General features: G+C 34.1%; 1 protein-coding gene across 1 annotated transcript in view; it reads right to left on the bottom strand.

Moving 5' to 3' along the window:
* The window catches only part of LOC136035089 (uncharacterized), a 138,125-nt gene that overhangs the window by 36,151 nt on the left and 76,445 nt on the right, over positions 1 to 25,529 (bottom strand). Inside the window, exon 4 of the mRNA XM_065716674.1 lies at positions 14,954 to 15,073. Coding sequence (XP_065572746.1) covers positions 14,954 to 15,073 — 120 coding nt within the window. The remainder of the gene's footprint in view (positions 1 to 14,953; positions 15,074 to 25,529) is intronic.

Here is a 25,529-nt window from a genome sequence, read left to right as displayed (position 1 = left end):
TTTTTTTAGTTTTTTCAGTTTTGACGTCACCTGATCCAGTTTTTTCAGGTGTCGTCACCTGATCCATCCACAGACAGACAGACAACTTATTTTTATATATATAGATAGATATATATATATATATATATATATATATATATATATATATATATATATATATATATATATATATATATATATATATATATATATATATATATATATATATATATATATATATCACAGGTGGGACATAGGGACACAACTACAATGGCGCGTAACTAATATGGCACGTAACGACTTACGCGCGCGGGGGGGCTTGGGGGGGGGCTCGAAGTGCCCCCACCAACTAGGTGTTGGGGAGGCGCGAAGCGCCATCTGAATACGGATTGTTTTCCCATGGACCATTATGCGTTGCATGTTCAAGAGTCGGTAAACCTGACAATCTATTTATATGCACAGACGATGGGACACCAAAGAATGTTGTATATTTGCAAGTTTTACGTAGTTAAAAACATATATATATATATATATATATATATATATATATATATATATATATATATATATATATATATATATATATATATATATATATATATATATATATATATATATATATATATATATATATATATATATATATATATATATATATATATATATATATATATATATATATATATATATATATATATATATATATATGTATATATATATATATATATATATATATATATATATATATATATATATATATATATATATATATATATATATATATATATATATATATATATATATATATGTATATATATATATATATATATATATATATATATATATATATATATATATATATATATATATATATATATATATATATATATATATTCACAGGTGGGACATAGGGACACAACTACAATGGCGCGTAACTAATATGGCGCGTGACGACTTACGCGCGCGGGAGGGCTTGGGGGGGGGGGGGCGCGAAGCGCCCCCACCAACTAGGTGTTGGGGTGGCGCGAAGCGCCACCCCAACAGCTAGTCTATATCTATATATACATAAATAAGTTGTCTGTGTGTGGATCTGTGGATGGATCAGGTGACGTCATGGAAAAAACTAAAAAAAGGCAAAAACTACAAAAAAAACTAAAAACTAATAAAAAAAAATAAAAAGGCTAAAAAACTAAAAAAACTAAAAAAAAAACTAAAAAAAGGTAAAAAACTAAAAAAAACTAAAAACTAAAAAAAACTAAAAAAAAGGAAAAAACTGAAAAATAGAAGAGAAAAAGAAAACTAATAAGATTTTAGGCTAAAAAAGGTAAAAAACTAAAAACTAAAAAAAAAACTGAAAAAACTAAAAAAAGGCAAAAACTACAAAAAAACTAAAAACTAATAAAAAAAATAAAAAGGCTAAAAAACTAAAAAAACTAAAAAAACTAAAAAAAGGTAAAAAACTAAAAAAACTAAAAACTAAAAAAAAACTAAAAAAAAGGAAAAAACTGAAAAATAGAAGAGAAAAAGAAAACTAATAAAATTAAGAATAAAAATAAAAAAAAATAAAAAAGATAAAAACTAAAAAAAAAAAGTAAAAAGAAAAAACGAAAAAAAACTAAAAAAGCTAAAAAAAAAATAAGTTGTCTGTGTGTGGATCTGTGGATGGATCAGGTGACGTCATGGAAAAAACTAAAAAAAGGCAAAAACTACAAAAAAACTAAAAACTAATAAAAAAAATAAAAAGGCTAAAAAAACTAAAAAAACTAAAAAAAGGTAAAAAACTAAAAAAACTAAAAACTAAAAAAAAACTAAAAAAAAGGAAAAAACTGAAAAATAGAAGAGAAAAAGAAAACTAATAAAATTAAGAATAAAAATAAAAAAAAAATAAAAAAGATAAAAACTAAAAAAAAAAGTAAAAAGAAAAAACGAAAAAAAACTAAAAAATCTAAAAAAAAAAAAACTAAAAAAAATTTTCATCTAAAAAAATAAAAAAAACTAAAAAAGGTAAGAACTAAAAAAGAAAAAAATAAATGACGACACTCAAAGAGAAAGCGACCGGGACAAAAGGAATGTTCAATTAGCAATCAACAAAGCACCGGGACACGGAGTATAAATGACGACCAGGACATAAGTAAAAAAAAAACTAAAAAAACTAAAAAGAAGGTAAAAACTACAAAAAAACTAAAAGAAAAAAAAACCTAAAAACTAATAAAAAAACTAAAAAATCTAAAAATCTAAATAAACTAAAAAAGAAAAAAAAGAAAAAAGGAAAAAAATAAAGGAGAAAAACAAAACTAAAAAACGAATGTATATACAGACCGGGACACCGGGATACAAATGACGACCGGGACACAGGGAATATAAATGACGACCGGGACACAGGGACACAACTACAATGGGGGCTGTTGGGGTGGCGCGAAGCGCCACCCCAACAGCTAGTATATATATATATATATAAATATATATATATATATATATATATATATATATATATATATATATATATATATATATATATATATATATATGTTTTTAACTACGTAAAACTTGCGAATAAACAACATTCTTCGCTGTCCCATTGTCTGTACACATAAATACATTGTCAGGTTTACCGACTCTTGAACAAGCAACATATAATTGTTTATGGGAAAAACAATCCGTATTCAGATCTATACCTCATTATTCTAGTGATTGCCCTTAAGCTTTGTTGATGGTGATTCCCTGTGTCCCCATCATCATTTATATATCCCCCCTGTGCCCCCTGGCGTCCCCATTGTAGTTGTGTCCCTGTGTCCCAGTCGTCATTTATAGTCGACAAACATGACGTCAGTCAACACACAAACATGACGTCAGTCAACACACATGTCCCAGTTGTCATTTGTGTCCCAGTGTCCCCATTTCTCTTTGAGTGGCCCAGTCGTCATTTATATTCCCTGTGTCCTGGTCTGTATATACATTCGTTTTTGAATTGGTATATGATGAAATAAATTTTTTGTTTTTTTCCTTATTTTCTTTTTAGTTTTTTTTCTTTTTAGATTTTTTTGTAGTTTTTACCTTTTTTATTTTTTTTATTTTTTTTAGTTTTCTTTTTCTCTTTTATTTTTCAGTTTTTTTACTTTTTTTAGTTTTTTTTTTCTTTTTCAGTTTTGAGTTTTTTTTTAGTTTTTTTTTATTAATTTTTAGTTTTTTTTTCTTTTTAGTTTTTTGTAGTTTTCACCTTATTTTTAGTGTTTTTTCTTTTTTGGTTTTTTAGCTTTTTTTTAGTTTTTTTAGTATTTTCTTTTTAGTTTTTTTGTAGTTTTTACCTTATTTAGTTTTTTTTTCTTCTTTTGTATTAATGCTAAAGCCAAGGTTCAAACCTGGAACCTCTCAGACCTAGAACCTGGAACATAACACTTTACCAACTCAGCTACTTTGGCTAGAATACATTCGTTTTCGAATTCGTATGTGATGAAATAATTCAGACATCATATGTGGACAGACAGACAAACAACTTATTTTTATATGTATACTAGCTGTTGGGGTGGCACTTCGCGCCAACCCAACACCTAGTTGGGGGCGCCCCCAAGCCCCCCCCCGCGCGCGTAAGTCGTTACGCGCCATTGTAGTTGTGTCCCTGTGTCCCATCTGTGAATATATATATATATATATATATATATATATATATATATCTTCTATACATATAAAAATAAGTTGTCTGTGTGTGGATCTGTGGATCTGTGGATCAGGTGACGTCACACTAAATTATTTCACACTAATACAAAAGAAGAAAAAAACTAAAAAAGTAAAAACTACAAAAAAAACTAAAAAGAAAAAAACTAAAAAAGCTAAAAAACTAAAAAAAAACTAAAAAAAGGTAAAAATCTAATAACTAAAAAAAACTGAAAAAAATAAAAAAAGGCAAAAACTACAAAAAAAATAAAAACTAATAAAAAAACTAAAAAAGCTAAAAAACTAAAAAAACTAAAAAAAACTAAAAAAAGGTAAAAAACTAAAAAAAAACTAAAAAAAAAGAAAAAACTGAAAAATAAAAGAGAAAAAGAAAACTAAAAAAATATGAATAAATATATATAAAAATAAGTTGTTTGTGGGTTATGTCTGTCTGTCTGTCTGTCGAGTGACGTCGTGTTTGTCCGCATATGACGTCTGAAGTATTTCACACTAATACAAAAGAAGAAAAGAAACTAAAAAAGGCAAAAACTACAAAAAAAAACTAAAAAGAAAAAAAACTAAAAAAGCTAAAAAACTAAAAAAAAACTAAAAAAAGGTAAAAAACTAAAAACTAAAAAAACTGAAAAAACTAAAAAAAGGCAAAAACTAAAAAAAACAACTAAAAACTAATAAAAAAACTAAAAAAGCTAAAAAGCTAAAAAAACTAAAAAAAACTAAAAAAAGGTAAAAAACAAAAAAAAACTAAAACTAAAAAAGAAAAAACTAAAAAAAAAGGAAAAAACTGAAAAATAAGAGAAAAAGAAAACTAAAAAAATATTAATAAATATAAAAAATATAAATATAAATATAATATAAATTAGCAATCAACAAAGCACCGAGACACAAATGACGACCGGGACACAGGGAGTATAAATGACGACCAGGACATAAGTGAAAAAAAAAACTAAAAAAACTAAAAAAATGGTAAAAACTACAAAAAAACTAAAAACTAATAAAAAAACTAAAAAATCTAAAAATCTAAATAAACTAAAAAAGAAAAAAAAGAAAAAAGGAAAAAAATAAAGGAGAAAAACAAAACTAAAAAACGAATGTATATACAGACCGGGACACCGGGATACAAATGACGACCGGGACACAGGGAATATAAATGACGACCGGGACACAGGGACACAACTACAATGGGGACGCCGGGGGGCACAGGGGGATATAAATGACGACCGGGACACCGGGACACAAGGAATATAAATGACGCCCGGGACACTCAAAGAGAAATCACAGACTGGAACACCGGGACACAAATGACGACCGGGACACAGGGAATATAAATGACGACCGGGACACAGGGACATAACTACAAAGGGGACGCCGGGGTGCACAGGGGGATATATAAATGACGATGGCGACTCAGGGAATGGTCGATTAGCAATCACCATCAACAAAGCTCAAGGGCAATCATTAGAATCATGAGGTATAGATCTGAATACGGATTGTTTTCCCATGGACCATTATATGTTGCATGTTCAAGAGTCGGTAAACCTGAAAATCTATTTATATGCACAGACAATGGGACAGCAAAGAATGTTGTATATTCGCAAGTTTTACGTAGTTAAAAACATATATATATATATATATATATATATATATATATATATATCACAGGTGGGACATAAGGACACAACTACAATGGCGCGTAACTAATATGGCGCGTAACGACTTACGCGCGCGGGGGGGGCTTGGGGGGATGGGGCGCGAAGCGCCCCCACCAACTAGGTGTTGGGGTGGCGCGAAGCGCCACCCCAACAGCTAGTATATATATAAAAATAAGTTGTCTGTCTGTCGGTCAGGTGACGTCATTTTTCTGTGTCGACTGACGTCATGAAGTTAGTTGTCGTCATTTTTGCTATGACGGTGACGTCATTAAAGATATTTAAGACATTTATGTTCACGTAGAAATCTATTAATGTTTAGCTTTAAAATGACTGATGAACTTACAATGGCAAAAGCCGATGAAGATGCTCAAAGAGTCTATGCCAAAAAACTTGCTGCTGATAGAGAAAGTCAGAAAAGAAAGCTTGCCGAGGAATCAAAAGAACAGCAAGGAAACAGGCTTGAGGCTGATAGAGAAAGAAAGAACAGAAAGCGTGCCGAGGAATCAAAAGAACAGCAAGGAAACAGGCTTGAGGCTGATAGAGAAAGAAAGAACAGAAAGCGTGCCGAGGAACTACCAGAGCAACGCGAAAGCAGACTTGCTGCTAAAAGAGAAAGTGAAAAAAGAAGACGTGATCGAGGAATCACAAGAACAGCAAGAAATCAGGCTTGCTGCTGATAGAGAAAGTAAGAAAAGGAAGCGTGCCGATGAATCTTAGCAACCTGAAAGTTATCACCTGGCATTCAGGTACAGCCCAGTCGATGATTATAGCTTGAGTAGATGTGTTCAAATCGGGAAAATGTCTAAAATTTGTCCCTATTGCAAGGCCTTGAAATTCAATGGTGAAACAATGGGAATGTGTTGCGCCTCAGGAAAAGTTAAACTTCCTCTATTGGCTTCACCTACAGAGCCATTGAAGACTTTCCTTACTGGAACTACGTCAGAATCTAAGCGTTTTTTGTCACAAATCAGAAAATACAACTCATGTTTCCAAATGACGTCGTTTGGAGCCCAAATCGAAAATCCAGATCAATTTATGTCTACTTTCAAAGTAAAAGGGCAAATTTATCATAGAGCAGGGTACCTTCTACCATTCTAAGGGGCGAGAATCATAAATTTTTACAATTGTACTTCATCAGTGATAGAAATTCTGAATTGAATGCACGTTGCGAAATTTCTCCCAACGTTGAAAGGACAATCGTTTCCCAATTGCAACATCTTTTCCTCGAAAATAATAATTTAGTGCGTCTGTTCAAAACAGCCATCGATTTGATGCCTACTGATACGCATAAAATTGTTATTTCCGCTGACAAAACGCCTCCTGGCCAACATGTGCGTAGATACAATGCTCCAACTATCGACGAAGTGGCAATCGTTATGGTCGGTGATCAGTTTTTACCTCGAGGTATTATTCTTCATAAGCGAAACGCTCAGTTGGTAAGAATTGCTGAAACTCATCGATGTTACGATGCCCTACAATATCCTATCATTTTTTGGGATGGAGCCGACGGCTATCACTTTAATATTAAATTGATGAATCCAGCCACTAACAAAGAAATGAATAAGAAATGCAGTGCAATGCATTATTTTCCTATAGACTAATGATTCGGCAGGATGAAGAAAATTATATTTTAAAATGCCGTGAATTGTTTCACCAATTTGTCGTTGATATGTATGCTAAAATTGAATCAGAACGTTTGCTATATATCCGCCTGAATCAGACCAAGCTCCGCTCTGAACAATACATTCATTTGCGAGATGCAGTTATAAATGACGGTAATACCACAAACGTTGGAAGATTAACAATTTTACCTTCGTCATATGCTGGCAGTCCCCGTCATATGCATGAATATGCTCAAGATGCTATTGCGTATGTTCGTCTCTATGGTCGTCCAGATTTATTTATTACATTTACATGTAATCAATCTTGGGACGAGATACTGCAGCTTTTACTTCAAGGACAATCGGTGGTTCATAGGCATGACATTACGGCCCTTGTCTTCCGGCAAAAGTTGAAATCACTGATAAACTACATAGTAAAACTTGAAGTGTTTGGGTCAATGCGATGCTGGATGTACTCAGTGGAATGGCAAAAACGAGGTTTGCCACACGCACATATACTAATCTGGCTACATAAAAAATTACTTCGAACGAAATTGATGATGTGATTTCCGCTGAAATACCTGATAAAAATGTCGATAAGAGGTTACATGATATTATTGTAAAAAATATGACACATGGACCTTGCGGTGCACTGAACGAAAATTCACCATGCATGGCAAAAGGAAGGTGCACAAAGCAATATCCTCAACTTTTAGTATCAAAGATAATTACTGGCAATGATGGTTACCCACAATATAGAAGAATATCTACTGAAGATGGCGGTAAAACAGCAATAATAAAGAAGCGTAACGGTACCACCATCGAAGTAGATAACCAGTGGGTTGTTCCATATTCCCCATTATTATCAAAAACATTTAATGCACACATAAACGTTAAATACTGTAACTCCGTAAAGGCAATCAAATACATATGTAAATACGTCAACAAAGGCAGTGACATGGCAGTTTTTGGCTTGCAGCCCGAAATCAAAGATTTCGACGAAATCGTACAATATCAGGCTGGAAGATACATAAGCAGTAATGAAGCTGTTTGGCGAATTCTTTCATTTCCGATACATGAACGTAGTCCAGCTGTTGTTCACTTAGCGGTACATTTACAGAATGGTCAACATGTTTATTTCACGGAAACCAACGTGCAACAAAGAGCCCTGAATCCACCGGATACAACATTAACAGCTTTTTTTTCGCTTTGCAAAAATGATTCTTTTGCAAAAAAACTGCTGTATACTGAAGTGCCTTCGTATTACACGTGGAATACTAAAAATAAAGTATTTGAACGTCGAAAACAGCGTAAGTGAGTCGACGGCCAACCTACCATCTTCAAAGATACCACGATAGGAAGACTCTACACTGTTCACCCCAATCAACATGAATGCTTCTTTCTACGCCTGCTTTTGGTGAATGTACCCGGTCCGACATCCTTTGAGTATTTGAGAACTGTAAACGGTACTATACATGACACTTACCGTAGTGCATCCCAAGCTCTGAATTTATTGGAGAATGACCAAAACTGGGATAACTGCATCAATGACGTGTGCGAAACGTCAACCCCAAGTCAAATTCGTGCATTGTTTGGCATCATTTTAACAACTTTCTCTCCATCAGCTCCTACAGAGTTATGGGAAAAATATAAGTTAAAAATGTCCGAAGATATACTCCATCGAAAACAGTTAGAGACGTCAGATATGAGTTTTGATTTTACATCAGAAATTTATAACTACACTTTAGTTATTATACAAGATTTGTGCGTACGTATGGCAAACAAACCTCTTCAGGATTTGGGAATGCCTTCACCTAACCGTATCGCTGCTGTTTCGACATGTGTAGAATTGGATCGTAAACAAAGGTACAGTACGAGTGATCTATTGTCGTATGTACAAAATAACATTTCCAAGTTAACGTCGGAACAAAAAGACTTTTATGATACGATAATGCATTGTGTCGATAACAACGTTGGAGAACTTTTCTTTTTGGATGCGCCAGGAGGTACTGGTAAAACGTTTGTGATAAAACTGATTCTGGCATCAATTCGATCAAAAAATGATATAGCGTTGGTAATTGCGTCGTCCGGAATAGCCGCAACATTGCTGCCTGGTGGAAGAACTGCTCATTCCGCTTTGAAATTGCCTCTGAATTTGCATTCTACAGAAACTCCCACGTGCAATATTTCCAAATCATCTGGGATGGGTAAAGTATTGCAGCAATGCAAACTTATTATTTGGGATGAGTGCACAATGGCACACAAAAAATCGCTCGAGGCTCTGGATCAATGTTTGAAAGATTTAAGAGGGAATTCGAAACCCTTTGGCAGCACATTAATATTGCTTGCGGGAGATTTCAGGCAAACATTACCTATAATACATAGATCAACTCCTGCAGACGAAATGAATGCTTGCCTGAAAAATTCTAATTTATGGGCACACGTAAAAATATTAAAATTAACTACAAATATGCGTGTCCGATTGCAAAACGATGACTCTGGTCAAACATTTTCAGATCAGTTGCTGGCAATTGGAAACGGAAAGCTCCCAGTAGACTCAATTTCAGGACGTATACAACTACCTGCTGATTTCTGTAATTTAGTGACGTCCAAAAATGATTTGATTGAAAAAGTATTTCCGAATATTCTAAAAAATTATAAAAATAATAAATGGCTAAGTGAAAGAGCGATTCTCGCACCCAAAAATATAGACGTCCACAAAATCAACAATATTGTTTTGACCAAGATCCGAGACCAGGCAGTCCTTTGCAAGTCAGTCGACACAGTTTTGGAACCAAATGAAGCGGTTAACTATCCATCTGAATTTTTAAATTCCATAGATCTTTCAGGGTTTCCACCACACGTGCTACAACTAAAAATAGGCGTACCAATAATACTTTTAAGAAATATCAACCCACCAAAGCTTTGCAATGGCACGCGACTTGCCGTAAAAAAAAACAATGGAAAACCTAATAGAGGCCACAATCTTGACAGGGCCTTTTGAGGGTGAGGCTGTTCTTATTCCTCGCATTCCCATGATTCCAACGGATCTGCCTTTTCAATTTAAAAGATTGCAATTCCCGATTCGATTAGCATTTGCAATCACCATTAACAAAGCTCAAGGTCAATCATTAGAAAAATATGGTATACATCTTAATACTGATTGTTTTTCTCATGGACAATTGTACGTTGCATGTTAGAGGGTCGGTAAACCTGACAATTTATTTATATGCAGCGACAATTGGACAGCGAAGAATGTTGTATATTCACAAGTTTTACGCAGATAATTTGTATTGTATCTATCTATCTATCCATCTATATAAAAACCAGTTGTGTGTATGCATGTTTGTTTGTAAAAAGAGCGTTTGCTTATGACGTCATTATTAGTACATACGGCTTTGTATATGCACAGACAATGGGAAAGCCAAGAATGTTGTATATTCGCAATTTTTACGTAGTTTAACTCCTACAGACGAAATGAATGCTTGCCTGAAAAATTCTAATTTATGGGCACACGTAAAAATATTAAAATTAACTACAAATATGCGTGTCCGATTGCAAAACGATGACTCTGGTCAAACATTTTCAGATCAATTGCTGGCAATTGAAACGGAAAGCTCCCAGTAGACTCAATTTCAGGACGTATACAACTACCTGCTGATTTCTGTAATTTAGTGACGTCCAAAAATGAATTGATTGAAAAAGTATTTCCGAATATTCTAAAAAATTATAAAAATAATAAATGGCTAAGTGAAAGAGCGATTCTCGCACCCAAAAATATAGACGTCCACGAAATCAACAATATTGTTTTGACCAAGATTCGAGACCAGGCAGTCCTTTACAAGTCAGTCGACACAGGTTTGGAATCAAATGAAGCTGTTAATTATCCATCTGAATTTTTAATTTCCATAGATCCTTCAGGGTTTCCACCACACGTGCTACAACTAAAAATAGGCGTACCAATAATACTTTTAAGAAATATCAACCCACCAAAGCTTTGCAATGGCACGCGACTTGCCGTAAAAAAAAAAACAATGGAAAACCTAATAGAGGCCACAATCTTGACAGGGCCTTTTGAGGGTGAGGCTGTTCTCATTCCTCGCATTCCCATGATTCCAACGCATTGTTTGTTTGTAAAAAGTTTGTTTGTTTGTTTGTCTCGCATTGTTTGTTTGTAAAAAGAGCGTTTGCATATGACGTCATTATTAGTACATACGGCTTTGTATATGCACAGACAATGGGAAAGCCAAGAATGTTGTATATTCGCAATTTTTACGTAGTTTGAAACACATATATAAATCTATCTATATTCACAGGTGGGACACAGGGACACAACTACAATGGCGCGTAACTAATATGGCGCGTAACGACTTACGCGCGCGGGGGGCTTTGGGGGGCGCGAAGCGCCCCGCCAACTAGGTGTTGGGGTGGCGCGAAGCGCCACCCCAACAGCTAGTTTATATATATATATATATATATATATATATATATATATATATATATATATATATATATATATATATATATATATATATATATATACTAGCTGTTGGGGTGGCGCTTCGCGCCCCCCAAGCCCCCCCGCGCGCGTAAGTCGTTACACGCCATATTAGTTACGCGCCATTGTAGTTGTGTCCCTATGTCCCACCTGTGAATATAGATATATATATATATATATATATATATATATATATATATATATATATATATATATATATATATATATATATATATACATATATATATATATATATATATATATATATATATATATATATATATATATATATATATATATATATATATATATATATATATATATATATATATATATATATATATATATATATATATATGTTTTTAACTACGTAAAACTTGCGAATATACAACATTCTTTGCTGTCCCATTGTCTGTGCATATACCTCATACCTCATGATTCTAATGATTGCCCTTGAGCTTTGTTGATGGTGATTGCTAATCGACGATTCCCTGTGTCGCCGTCGTCATTTATATATCCCCGTGTGCCCCCCGGTGTCCCGGTTGTCATTTATATTCCATGTGTTCCGGTCGTCATTTATGTCCCGGTGTCCCAGTCTGTGAATTCTCTTTGAGGGTCCCGGGCGTCATTGATATTCCTTGTGTCCCGGTGTCCCGGTCGTCATTCGTGTCCCGGTGTCCCAGTCTGTATATACATTCGTTTTTGAATTGGTCTTTTTTTTAGGTTTTAGTTTTCTGCCTTTTTTTTAGTTTTTTTTAGTTATACCTCATGATTCTAATGATTGCCCTTGAGCTTTGTTGATGGTGATTGCTAATCGAACATTCTCTGTGTCCCCATCGTCATTTATATATCCCCCTGTGCCCCCGGCGTCCCCGTTGTAGTTGTGTCCCTGTGTCCCGGTCGTCATTTATATTCCCTGTGTCCCGGTCGTCATTTGTATTCCGGTGTCCCAGTCTGTATATACATTCGTTTTTGAAATGGTAAATGATGAGATAAATTTTTGTATTTTTCCCCTTTTTTTCTTTTTAGTTTTTTTTTGGTTTTTACATTTTTTTAGTTTTTTTAGTTTTTTTTTCTTTTTTCTTTTTAGTTTTTTTTTTATTTTTATTTTTTTAGTTTTGTTTTTCTCCTTTATTTTTCTTTTTGTTTCCTTTTTTTAGTTTTTTTATTTTTTAGTTTTTTTAGTTTTTTAGCTTTTTTAGTTTTTTTATTAGTTTTTAGTTTGTTTTTTTTTAGTTTTTTGTAGTTTTTACCTTTTTTTTAGTTTTTTTTTTACTTATGTCCTGGTCGTCATTTATACTCCCTGTGTCCCGGTCGTCATTTGTGATGGTTTGTTGACGGTGTTTTGTTGATGGTGATTGCTAATTGAACATTCCTTGTGTCCCGGTCGCTTTCTCTTTGAGTGTCCCGGTCGTCATTTATATTCCCTATGTGCCGGTGTCCTGGTCGTCATTTGTGTCCCAATGTAATTTCGTAATTTCGTCAGTCGAAAACATGACGTCAGCCGACACAGAAACATGACGTCACCTGTTCCACAGACAGACAGACAGACAACTTATTTTTATATATATAGATATATATATATATATATTTATTATTTTTATATTATATATATATATATATAGATATATGTATATATATATATATATATATATATATATATATATATATATATATATATATATATATATATATATATATATATATATATTATTTATTTTTTATTTTTATATTATATATTTCTAAATTTTAATTATTGAATAAATTATTGATTTTCTTAATTTGCTATTGCCAACTATTTTGACTGAACACTACCAATCTTTATGTTATATGCAAGTTCCTTTTTAATTATTCATTTGCGGTGAGTCAAAATCAAAACAATCATTAATTCAGAAACGTTCAGAAATTAAATAAAAAAAAACATGTTTTTTTAAAGTGCTAGTAAGGAGGAACATTATAACTTAAAACTAACATAAATTATCCTGCATTTGAAATGGTTTGTCCACTCCGCAGTGCCTTGCTATTTACGCTAAAGTTTTTAATTGTTTTAAAAAGTAGAATTGTGGCAAAGAGTCAAAAAGCGTAAAGAGAGGAGCATTTTAGAAGATAGGCCTTTGGAATATTTGTTTTTGGAAAATAAGATACTTATTATCTTTTTACCATATTTGTGAGTCAATTTAGAACTCGGTCAAAATTAATATTAAGACCATTTTTAATTGACCAGTCGATAGATCTCCTCGATTTCTTTCGAACTATGTGCTTAGCTCATTTTCGGAAAAAAAGTGGACTTAGGTCCTTTTTTAAAGACGCCACTGAATTGTGGTAGTAGTCCAAGGCTACGCAATCACTTCTTAGAAATAGGCCAAATTCCAAAATGTTGTACATGAGTCCCTATAAGCTAAATAGAACTATATAAAAAGCAAGTAATGATGAACAGCAACATACTCGGAATCTAGGCTTCTAGGCCCCTTTGGTAACAAATTGGAAATAAATTAGTAATTAGCTTGGGTTTTTTGGATATTTTGTTTATTTTTTGGGATATTTATTTATTTCAGCATAGTCGGAAGATCCAATAAATATGCCTTTCGGAATGATATGATCACCCACAGACCCCGAAGAAAGGGCTGCATATTATGAAATTGACATATTTTTTTGTTTATAGTAGTCTATTTGTTTTTGGGAAGAAAAAACATATATATGAGAAGGAGGGGGGGGGGGTCTAAGGGAGTAATTCACTGTCGAAAGGTAGAAGATTCTGAGGGTGAGCTTTCTAGTGGAAATTATATATGTTGTTTATGAATTCATGTACAAAATTCTGGAAATGTTATTGAGAATCTCCCTGAGGAAATTTTAAGTAGGACTGGAATTCTGTCAGGGATTTTTCTGTCGAGAAAGAGGGGGTTAAATTCACGGAGGAAATGCTCCACATAAGGGAAATTCTCGGAAGACTTGAAAAAAGGGTCAGAAATAAAATAAATCCCCGGTATTTTTTCTAATGGAAATATAATTAGAAGAACTTTTTGGGTCGAATTATCCACAAGAAATTTTCTAGTGGGGAATCTGTAGCGACGATGGAACTGTCTACGGTTAATCCAGCCAGATTGAGTATTTTACGTGAGAGGAGCTTTCCACGGCGTAATTTCTTGTCGAGAAGAAGGAAATATTCCATGAAGAGGGAGGTAGATTTCCCGGCATTAATTGAAAAACACATCAGAAATCAAATGAAAAAAAAAAGTTTTTTCAACTGAAAGTAAGGAATAAAGTTAAAATTTAAAACAAACAGAAATCATTCTATACATAAAAAGGACCGTCTTCTTCTCAATACCCCCTCCCCCTCTTTACGTTAAGAAAATAAGCTTTTTTCCCAATTTGTTAAGAGCAACACATGAACTGCATGGGAAGTTTAATTAGAATCAGAAGTTTCATCAAAAGTACAAACAAATCAGCGTAGATAAGTATTATGAGTGTTAAAAAGCAATATGAGCCTATGCAATATACAAAAATCAGTACTATTTAATTAAGCGTTGTTCAGTGTTTTACACAATTCAACTTACCCCCATCAACAAACCGGTTGTGACACTTGAGTTGGGCTTATATTGTAAATAGCACTCAATGGTTAAACTGCCACTGACCGCTGACATGCAGAACAACAAGAATGTAGAAGTTACTTTCAACTAAAAATATATTAATAAGAAAAATAAGTAATAGTTTAATCAAACAGTTCGTCGTAACGAAGTGTCGTAAGGAGCGACCTGGCTCAATAGTAACCAAAACTCTAAAAAATGGAATTTTGATTTCAATAGCTACATCAAAAGAATGGCATTTTTATGCTGATTTTAAATATATAAGTTTAATTAAGTTTAGTCTAACCCATCAAAAGTTACAAATTTTGCCTTTCCCGAGAAAATTTGCCTTATTTTAGAAAACAGGGGAAAACAACCCCTAAAAGTCATAGAATCTTAACGAAAATCACACCATGAGATTCAGCGCATCAGAGAACCCTTTCGTAGAAGTTTTAAGCTCCTATCCACAAAAATGTGGAATTTTGTATTTTTTGCCAGAAGGCAGATCACGGATGCGTGTTTATTTGTATGTTGGTTTGTTTTTTTCCCAGGGGTAATCGTATGGATCCAGTGGTCCTAGAATCTTGCGAGAGGGCTCATTCTAATGCAGATGAAAAGTTCTAGTGCCCCTTTTAAGTGGTCAAAAACTTTTTTAGGGCACCTAGGCCCCCTCCCATGCTAATTATTTTTCCAAAGTCACCAAGCCAAAATTCTGAGATTTATTCAGCGTAGTCAAAAAACCTTATAACTATGTCTTTGGGGACAACTTACTCCCCCACAGTCCCCTTGGGAAGGGCCACAAGTTACAAACTTTGACCAGTGCTTACATATAGTGATGGTTATTTGGAAGTGTACAGACGTTTTCAGGGAGATTTTTAGGTTGTGGGGGGGGGGGGGGTTGATAAGAGGGGGATATGCTGGGGGAACTTTCCAAGGAGGACTTTTTAATGGGGAAGAAAATTTTCATGAAGGGAGCGCAGGATTTTCGAGCATTATTAAAAAAAAAAACAATGAAAAAATAAATATGAGAAAGTTTTTCAACTGAAAGTAAGGAGAAGCATTAAAATTTAAAACGAACAGAAATTATTGCGCATATGATGGGCTCACCTCCTCCTAATACCTCGCTCTTTACGCTAAAGTATTTTTAATAATTTCAACTATCTATTCAACGGCTTTTGTGATTCAGGGGTCATTCTTAAGAAATTGGGACATAATTTAAGCTTTAGTGTAAAGAGCGAGGGGGTGAACTTCTTCATATACGTAATAAAAATATGAGAATACAGAACTTCGTTACGTAAGCTAATTTGTAAGTTACGTATATCTTTTACTAATAAAAACATTCGTAGAAAGTTAAAAGTTCTAGTTACCTTTTTAAGTAACCAAAAAATTGGAGGGCAACTAGGTCTCCTCCCCCGCTCCTTTTTTTCTCAAAACTATGAGAAAGTCATTTAGCCAAAAAAAATAAATATGCAAAATCAAGTACCAAAACATGCATTGATTCAAAAACGTCAGATTTTTTCAGAAATTAAATAATAAAAATTTTTTTAACAAAAAGTAAGGAGCGACATTAAAACTTAAATCGAACAGAAATTACTTCGTATATGAAAGGGACTCCTTCCTCATCAACGCCCCGCTCTGTACGCTAAAGTTTTTTACTGTTTTAAAAAGTAGAGTTAAGAGAAAGAGTCAAACTTTAGCGTAACGAGCGGGGGGTTGATGAGGAAGCAGCCCCTTTCATATACGAACTAATTTCTGTTCGTTTTAAGTTTTAATGTCGCTCCTTACTTTTCGTAAATATTTTTTTTTTATTTAATAAGGCTCCATTCTAGGCTGCTTTGTCAGCCCCTTAAACTCTATTTTGCCTATAAGAATTATTCAAAGTGTGATCCGTCAATAAGGGCTGTGAAGTGACTACTATACAGTGAATACTACTACTATATATGTATATATTTAAATATATGTATATATATATATATATATATATATATATATATATATATATATATATATATATATATATATATATATATATATATATATATATATATATATATATATATATATATATATATATATATATATATATATATATATATATATATATATATATATATACTAGCTGTTAGTTACACGCCATTGTAGTTGTATCCCTGTGTCCCACCTGTGAATAGATATATATATATATATATATATATATATATATATATACTAGCTGTTGGGGTGGCGCTTCGCGCCACCCCAACACCTAGTTGGTGGGGGCGCTTCGCGCCCCCCCCAAGCCCCCCCGCGCGCGTAAGTCGTTACGCGCCATAATAGTTACGCGCCATTGTAGTTGTGTCCCTATGTCCCACCTGTGAATATAGATAGATATATATATATATGGTTTTAACTACGTAAAACTTGCGAATATAGAACATTCTTTGCTGTCCCATTGTCTTTGCATATAAATAGATTGTCAGGTTTACCGACTCTTGAACATGCAACATATAATGGTCCATGGGAAAACAATCTGTATTCAGATCTATACCTCATGATTCTAATGATTGCCCTTGAGCTTTGTTGATGGTGATTGCTAATCGACCATTCCCTGTCCCGGTGTCCCGGTCGTCATTTACATCCCCCTGTTTCCTCCGGTGTCCCCGTTGTAGTTGTGTCCCTGTGTCCCGGTCGTCATTTATATTCCCTGTGTCCCGGTCGTCATTTGTATCCCGGTGTCCCGGTCTGTATATACATTCGTTTTTTAGTTTTGTTTTTCTCCTTTATTTTTTTCCTTTTTTTTTCTTTTTTAGCTTATTTAGATTTTTAGATTTTTTAATTTTTTTATTAGTTTTTAGTTTTTTTTTCTTTTTAGTTTTTTTGTCCCGGTCGTCATTTATATCCCCCTGTTTCCCCCGGTGTCCCCGTTGTAGTTGTGTCCCTGTGTCCCGGTCGTCATTTATATTCCCTGTGTCCCGGTCGTCATTTGTATCCCGGTGTACCGGTCTGTATATACATTCGTTTTTTAGTTTTGTTTTTCTCCTTTATTTTTTTCCTTTTTTTTTCTTTTTTAGTTTATTTAGATTTTTAGATTTTTTAGTTTTTTTATTAGTTTTTAGTTTTTTTTTCTTTTTGGTTTTTTTGTAGTTTTTACCTTCTTTTTAGTTTTGTTAATTTTTTTTTTACTTATGTCCTGGTCGTCATTTATACTCCCTATGTCCCGGTGCTTTGTTGATTGCTAATCGAACATTCCTTTTGTCCTGGTCGCTTTCTCTTTGAGTGTCGTCATTTATTTTTTTCTTTTTTAGTTCTTTTAGTTTTTACCTTTTTTAGTTTTTTTTAGTTTTTTAGATGAAAATTTTTTTTTAGTTTTTTCCTTTTTTCTTTTTAGTTTTTATTGGTTTTTACCTTTATGTTAGCTTATTTTTCAGTTTTTTCCTTTTTTTTAGTTTTTTTTTATTTTTTATTTTTTTTAGTTTTTTACCTTTTTTTAGTTTTTTTAGTTTTTTTAGTTTTTTTAGTTTTTTAGCTTTTTTACTTTTTTTATTAGTTTTTAGTTTTTTTGTAGTTTTTGCCTTTTTTTAGTTTTTTCAGTTTTTTTTTTAGTTTTTTATTGGTTTTTACCTTTATTTTAGCTTATTTTTCAGTTTTTTCCTTTTTTTTAGTTTTTTTTAGTTTTTTTAGTTTTTTACCTTTTTTTAGTTTTTTTAGTTTTTTAGCTTTTTTATTTTTTTTATTAGTTTTTAGTTTTTTTTGTAGTTTTTGCCTTTTTTTTAGTTTTTTTTAGTTTTTTAGCTTTTTTATTAGTTTTTAGTTTTTTTTTGTAGTTTTTGCCTTTTTTTAGTTTGACAACTTATTTTTATATATATAGATAGTTTTTTTTTTTTACTTATGTCCTGGTCGTCATTTATACTCCCTGTGTCCCGGTGCTTTGTTGATTGCTAATCGAACATTCCTTTTGTCCTGGTCGCTTTCTCTTTGAGTGTCGTCATTTATTAGTTTTTTCCTTTTTTTCTTTTTAGTTTTTTATTGGTTTTTACCTTTATTTTAGCTTATTTTTCAGTTTTTTCCTTTTTTTTAGTTTTTTTTATTTTTTATTTTTTTTAGTTTTTTACCTTTTTTTAGTTTTTTTTAGTTTTTTTAGTTTTTTAGCTTTTTTACTTTTTTTATTAGTTTTTAGTTTTTTTTTGTAGTTTTTGCCTTTTTTTAGTTTTTTCAGTTTTTTTTTTAGTTTTTTATTGGTTTTTACCTTTATAGTTTTTTTAGTTTTTTAGCTTTTTTATTTTTTTTATTAGTTTTTAGTTTTTTTTGTAGTTTTTGCCTTTTTTTAGTTTTTTCAGTTTTGACGTCACCTGATCCAGTTTTTTCAGGTGACGTCACCTGACCCATCCACACATCCACAGACAGACAACTTATTTTTATATATATAGATATATATATATATATATATATATATATATATATATATATATATATATATATATATATATATATATATATATATATATATATATATATATATATATATATATATATATATATATATATATATATATGTTTTAACTACGTAAAACTTGCGAATATACAACATTCTTCGCTGCCCATTGTCTATGCATATAAATAGATTGTCAGGTTTACTGACTCTTGAACATGCAACATATAATTGTCCATGGGAAAAACAATCCGTATTCAGATCTATACCTCATTATTCTAATGATGTGTCCCAGTGTCCCGGTCGTCATTTATATTCCCTGTGTCCCGGTCGTCTTTTGTGTCCCGGTGTCCCAGTTTGTAATATCTCTTTGAGTGTCCCGGTCGTCATTTATATTCCCGGTGTCCCGGTCGTCATTTGTGTCCCGGTGTCCCGGTCTGTAATTTCTATTCGAACAATCCCTGTGTCCCGGTCGTCATTTATAAATCCCGCCTGTGCCCCCGGCGTCCCCGTTGTAGTTGTGTCCCTGTGTCCCGGTCGTCATTCATATTCCCTGTGTCCCGGTCGTGATTTGTGTCCGGGTGTCCCAGCCTGTAATTTCTCTTTGAGGTTCCCGGTCGTCATTTATATTCCCTGTGTCCCGGTCGTCATTTATGTCCCGGTGTCCTGGTATGTAATTTCATCAGTTGACAAACATGACGTCAGTCGACAAACAACTTCATGACGCATACAGCTCAATCCTTATAATGACGTCAGTCGACACACATGACGTCAGTCGACACACAAACATGACGTCACTCGAGACACACACACACAGACATTTTTATATCCTTCTATCTATCTATCTATCTATATATATAAAAATAAGTTGTCTGTCTGTCTGTGGATCTGTGGATCTGTGGATCAGGTGACGTCATGTTTCGGCTGACGTCATGAAATTAGTTGCCGTCATTTTTGCTTGAAGGTTACGTCATTCAAGTTATATAAGACATATGTTCGCGTAGAAATCTATTAATGTTTATGTTTACAATGACTGATGAAGATGCTCAAAGAGTCTATGCCAAAAAACTTGCTGCTGATAGAGAAAGTCAGAAAAGAAAGCGTGCCGAGGAACTACCAGAGCAACGCGAAAGCAGACTTGCTGCTAAAAGAGAAAGTGAAAAAAGAAGGCGTGCCGAGGAATCAAAAGACCAGCAGGGAAACAGGCTTGAGGCTGATAGAGAAAGAAAGAACAGAAAGCATGCCGAGGAACTACCAGAGCAACGCAGAAGCAGACTTGCTGCTAAAAGAGAAAGTGAAAAAAGAAGGCGTGCCGAGGAATCAAAAGACCAGCAGGGAAACAGGCTTGAGGCTGATAGAGAAAGAAAGAACAGAAAGCATGCCGAGGAACTACCAGAGCAACGCAGAAGCAGACTTGCTGCTAAAAGAGAATGTGAAAAAAGAAGGCGTGCCGAGGAATTACAAGAACAGCAAGAAATCAGGCTTGCTGCTGAAAGAGAAAGTAAGAAAAGAAAGCGTGCCGAGGAATCACAAGAACAGCAAGAAATCAGGCTTGCTGCTGATAGAGAAAGTAAGAAAAGAAAGCGTGCCGAGGAATTACAAGAACAGCAAGAAATCAGGCTTGCTGCTGATAGAGAAAGTAAGAAAAGAAAGCGTGCCGAGGAATCAGAGCAATCTGAAAGTTATCGCCTGGCATTCAGGTACAACCCAGTCGATGATTATAGCTTGAGTAGATGTGTTCAAATCGGGACAATGTCTAAAATTTGTCCCTATTGCAAGGCCTTGAAATTCAATGGTGAAACAATGAGAATGTGTTGCGCCTCAGGAAAAGTTAAACTTCCTCTATTGGCTGCACCACCAGAGCCATTGAAGACTTTCCTTACTGGAACTACGTCAGAATCTAAGCGTTTTTTGTCAAAAATCTGACAATACAACTCATGTTTCCAAATGACGTTGTTTGGAGCCCAAATCGAAAATCCAGATCAATTTATGTCTACTTTCAAAGTAAAAGGGCAAATTTATCATAAAGCAGGGTCCCTTCTACCATTCTCAGGCGAGAATCATAAATTTTTACAATTGTACTTCATCAGTGATAGAAATTCTGAATTGAATGCACGTTGCGAAATTTCTCCCAACGTTGAAAGGACAATCGTTTCCCAATTGCAACATCTTTTCTACGAAAATAATAATTTAGTGCGTCTGTTCAAAACAGCCATCGATTTGATGCCTACTGATACTCATAAAATTGTTATTTCCGCTGACAAAACGCCTCCTGGCCAACATGTGCGTAGATACAATGCTCCGACTATCGACGAAGTGGCAATCGTTATGGTCGGTGATCAGTTTTTACCTCGAGATATTATTCTTCATAAGCGAAACGCTCAGTTGTTAAGAATTGCTGAAACTCATCGATGCTACGATGCCCTACAATATCCTATCATTTTTTGGGATGGAGCCGACGGCTATCACTTTAATATTAAATTGATGAATCCAGCCACTAACAAAGAAATGAATAAGAAATGCAGTGCAATGCATTATTATTCCTATAGACTAATGATTCGGCAGGATGAAGAAAATTATATTTTAAAATGCCGTGAATTGTTTCACCAATTTGTCGTGGATATGTATGCTAAAATTGAATCAGAACGTTTGCTATATATCCGCCTGAATCAGACCAAGCTCCGCTCTGAACAATACATTCATTTGCGAGATGCAGTTATAAATGACGGTAATACCACAAACGTTGGAAGATTAACAATTTTACCTTCGTCATATGCTGGCAGTCCCCGTCATATGCATGAATATGCTCAAGATGCTATTGCGTATGTTCGTCTCTATGGTCGTCCAGATTTATTTATTACATTTAAATGTAATCAATCTTGGGACGAGATACTGCAGCTTTTACTTCAAGGACAATCGGCGGTTCATAGGCATGACATTACGGCACGTGTCTTCCGGCAAAAGTTGAAATCACTGATAAACTACCTTGTAAAACATGAAGTGTTTGGGTCAGTGCGATGCTGGATGTACTCAGTGGAATGGCAAAACGAGGTTTGCCACACGCACATATACTAATCTGGCTACATAAAAAAATTACTTCAAACGAAATTGGTAATGTGATTTCCGCTGAAATACCTGATAAAAATGTCGATAAGGGGTTACATGATATTATTGTAAAAAATATGATACATGGACCTTGCGGTGCACTGAACGAAAATTCACCATGCATGGCCAAAGGAAGGTGCACAAAGCAATATCCTCGACTTTTAGTACCCAAAACAATTACTGGCAATGATGGTTACCCACAATATAGAAGAAGATCTACTGAAGATGGCGGTAAAACAGCAATAATAAAGAAGCGTAACGGTACCACCATCGAAGTAGATAACCAGTGGGTTGTTCCATATTCCCCATTATTATCAAAAACATTTAATGCACACATAAACGTTGAATACTGTAACTCCGTAAAGGCAATCAAATACATATGTAAATACGTCAACAAAGGCAGTGACATGGCAGTTTTTGGCTTGCAGTCCGAAATCAAAGATTTCGATGAAATCGTAGAATATCAGGCTTGAAGATACATAAGCAGTAATGAAGCTGTTTGGCGAATTCTTTCATTTCCGATACATGAACGTAGTCCAGCTGTTGTTCACTTAGCGGTACATTTACAGAATGGTCAACGTGTTTATTTCACGGAAACCAACGTGCAACAAAGAGTCCTGAATCCACCGGATACTACATTAACAGCTTTTTTTTCGCTTTGCAAAAATGATTCTTTTGCAAAAAAACTGCTGTATACTGAAGTGCCTTCGTATTAAACGTGGAATACTAAAAATAAAGTATTTGAACGTCGAAAACAGGGTAAGTCAGTCGACGGCCAACCTACCATCTTCAAAGATACCACGCTAGGAAGACTCTACACCGTTCACCCCAATCAACATGAATGCTTCTTTCTACGCCTGCTTTTGGTGAATGTACCCGGTCCGACATCCTTTGAGTATTTGAGGACTGTAAATGGTACTATACATGACACTTACCGTAGTGCATGCCAAGCTCTGAATTTATTGGAGAATGACCAACACTGGGATAACTGCATCAATGACGCGTGCGAAACGTCAACCCCAAGTCAAATTCGTGCATTGTTTGGCATCATTTTAACAACTTGCTCTCCATCAGCTCCTACAGAGTTATGGGAAAAATATAAGTCAAAAATGTCCGAAGATATACTTCATCGAAAACAGTTAGAGACGTCAGACATGACTTTTGATTTTACATCAGAAATTTATAACTACACTTTAGTTGTTATAGAAGATTTGTGCATAAGTATGGCAAACAAACCTCTTCAGGATTTGGGAATGCCTTCACCTAACCGTATCGCTGCTGTTTCGACATGTGTAGAATTGGATCGTGAACAAAGTTACAGTACGAGTGATCTATTGTCGTATGTACAAAATAACATTTCCAAGTTAACGTCGGAACAAAAAGACATTTATGATACGATAATGCATTGTGTCGATAACAACGTTGGAGAAATTTTCTTTTTGGATGCGCCAGGAGGTACTGGTAAAACGTTTGTGATGAAACTGATTCTGGCATCAATTCGATCTAAAAATGATATAGCGTTGGCAATTGCGTCGTCCGGAATAGCCGCAACATTGCTGCCTGGTAGAAGAACTGCTCATTACGCTTTGAAATTGCCTCTGAACTTGCATTCTACAGAAACTCCCACGTGCAATATTTCCAAATCATCTGGGATGGGTAAAGTATTGCAGCAATGCAAACTTATTATTTGGGATGAGTGCACAATGGTACACAAAAAATCGCTCGAGGCTCTGGATCAATGCTTGAAAGATTTGCGAGGGAAGTCGAAACCCTTTGGCAGCACCTTAATATTGCTTGCGGGAGATTTCAGGCAAACATTACCTATAATACCTAGATCAACTCCTGCAGACGAAATGAATGCTTGCCTGAAAAATTCTAATTTATGGGCACACGTAAAAACATTACAATTAACTACAAATATGCGTGTCCGATTGCAAAACGATGACTCTGGTCAAACATTTTCAGATCAATTGCTGGCAATGGGAAACGGAAAGCTCCCAGTAGACTCAATTTCAGGACGTATACAACTACCTGCTGATTTCTGTAATTTAGTGACGTCCAAAAATGAATTGATTGAAAAAGTATTTCCGAATATTCTAAAAAATTATAAAAATAATAAATGGCTAAGTGAAAGAGCGATTCTCGCACCCAAAAATATAGACGTCCACGAAATCAACAATATTGTTTTGACCAAGATTCAAGACCAGGCAGTCCTTTACAAGTCAGTCGACACAGTTTTGGAACCAAATGAAGCGGTCGGTAAACCTGACAATCTATTTATACGCACAGACAATGGGACAGCGAAGACTGTTGTATATTCACAAGTTTTACGTAGTTAATTTGTATTGTATCTATCTATCTATCTATCTATCTATATAAAAACGAGTTGTGTGTATGCATGTTTGTTTGTTTGTAAAAAGAGCGTTTGCATAGATCTTTCAGGGTTTCCACCACACGTGCTACAACTAAAAATAGGCGTACCAATAATACTTTTAAGAAATATAAACCCACCAAAGCTTTGCAATGGCACTCGACTTGCCGTAAAAAAAACAATGGAAAACCTAATAGATGCCACAATCTTGACAGGGCCATTTGAGGGTGAGGCTGTTCTTATTCCTCGCATTCCCATGATTCCAACAGATCTGCCTTTTCAATTTAAAAGATTGCAATTCCCAATTCGATTAGCATTTGCAATCACCATTAACAAAGCTCAAGGTCAATCATTAGAAAAATGTGGTATTGATCTTAATACAGATTGCTTTACCAATGTACAATTGTATGTTGCATCTTTGAGGGTCGGTAAACCTGACAATCTATTTATACGCACAGACAATGGGACAGCGAAGACTGTTGTATATTCACAAGTTTTACGTAGTTAATTTGTATTGTATCTATCTATCTATCTATCTATCTATCTATATAAAAACGAGTTGTGTGTATGCATGTTTGTTTGTTTGTAAAAAGAGCGTTTGCATATGACGTCATTATTAGTACATACGGCTTTGTATATGGACAGACAATGGGAAAGCCAAGAATGTTGTATATTCGCAATTT

The sequence above is a fragment of the Artemia franciscana genome, chromosome 13 (assembly GCF_032884065.1).
Source record: "Artemia franciscana chromosome 13, ASM3288406v1, whole genome shotgun sequence".
Lineage (NCBI taxonomy): Eukaryota > Metazoa > Arthropoda > Branchiopoda > Anostraca > Artemiidae > Artemia > Artemia franciscana.
The sequence above is the reverse complement of the archived record's forward strand: the minus strand, read 5'-3'. Positions and strand labels throughout refer to the sequence as shown.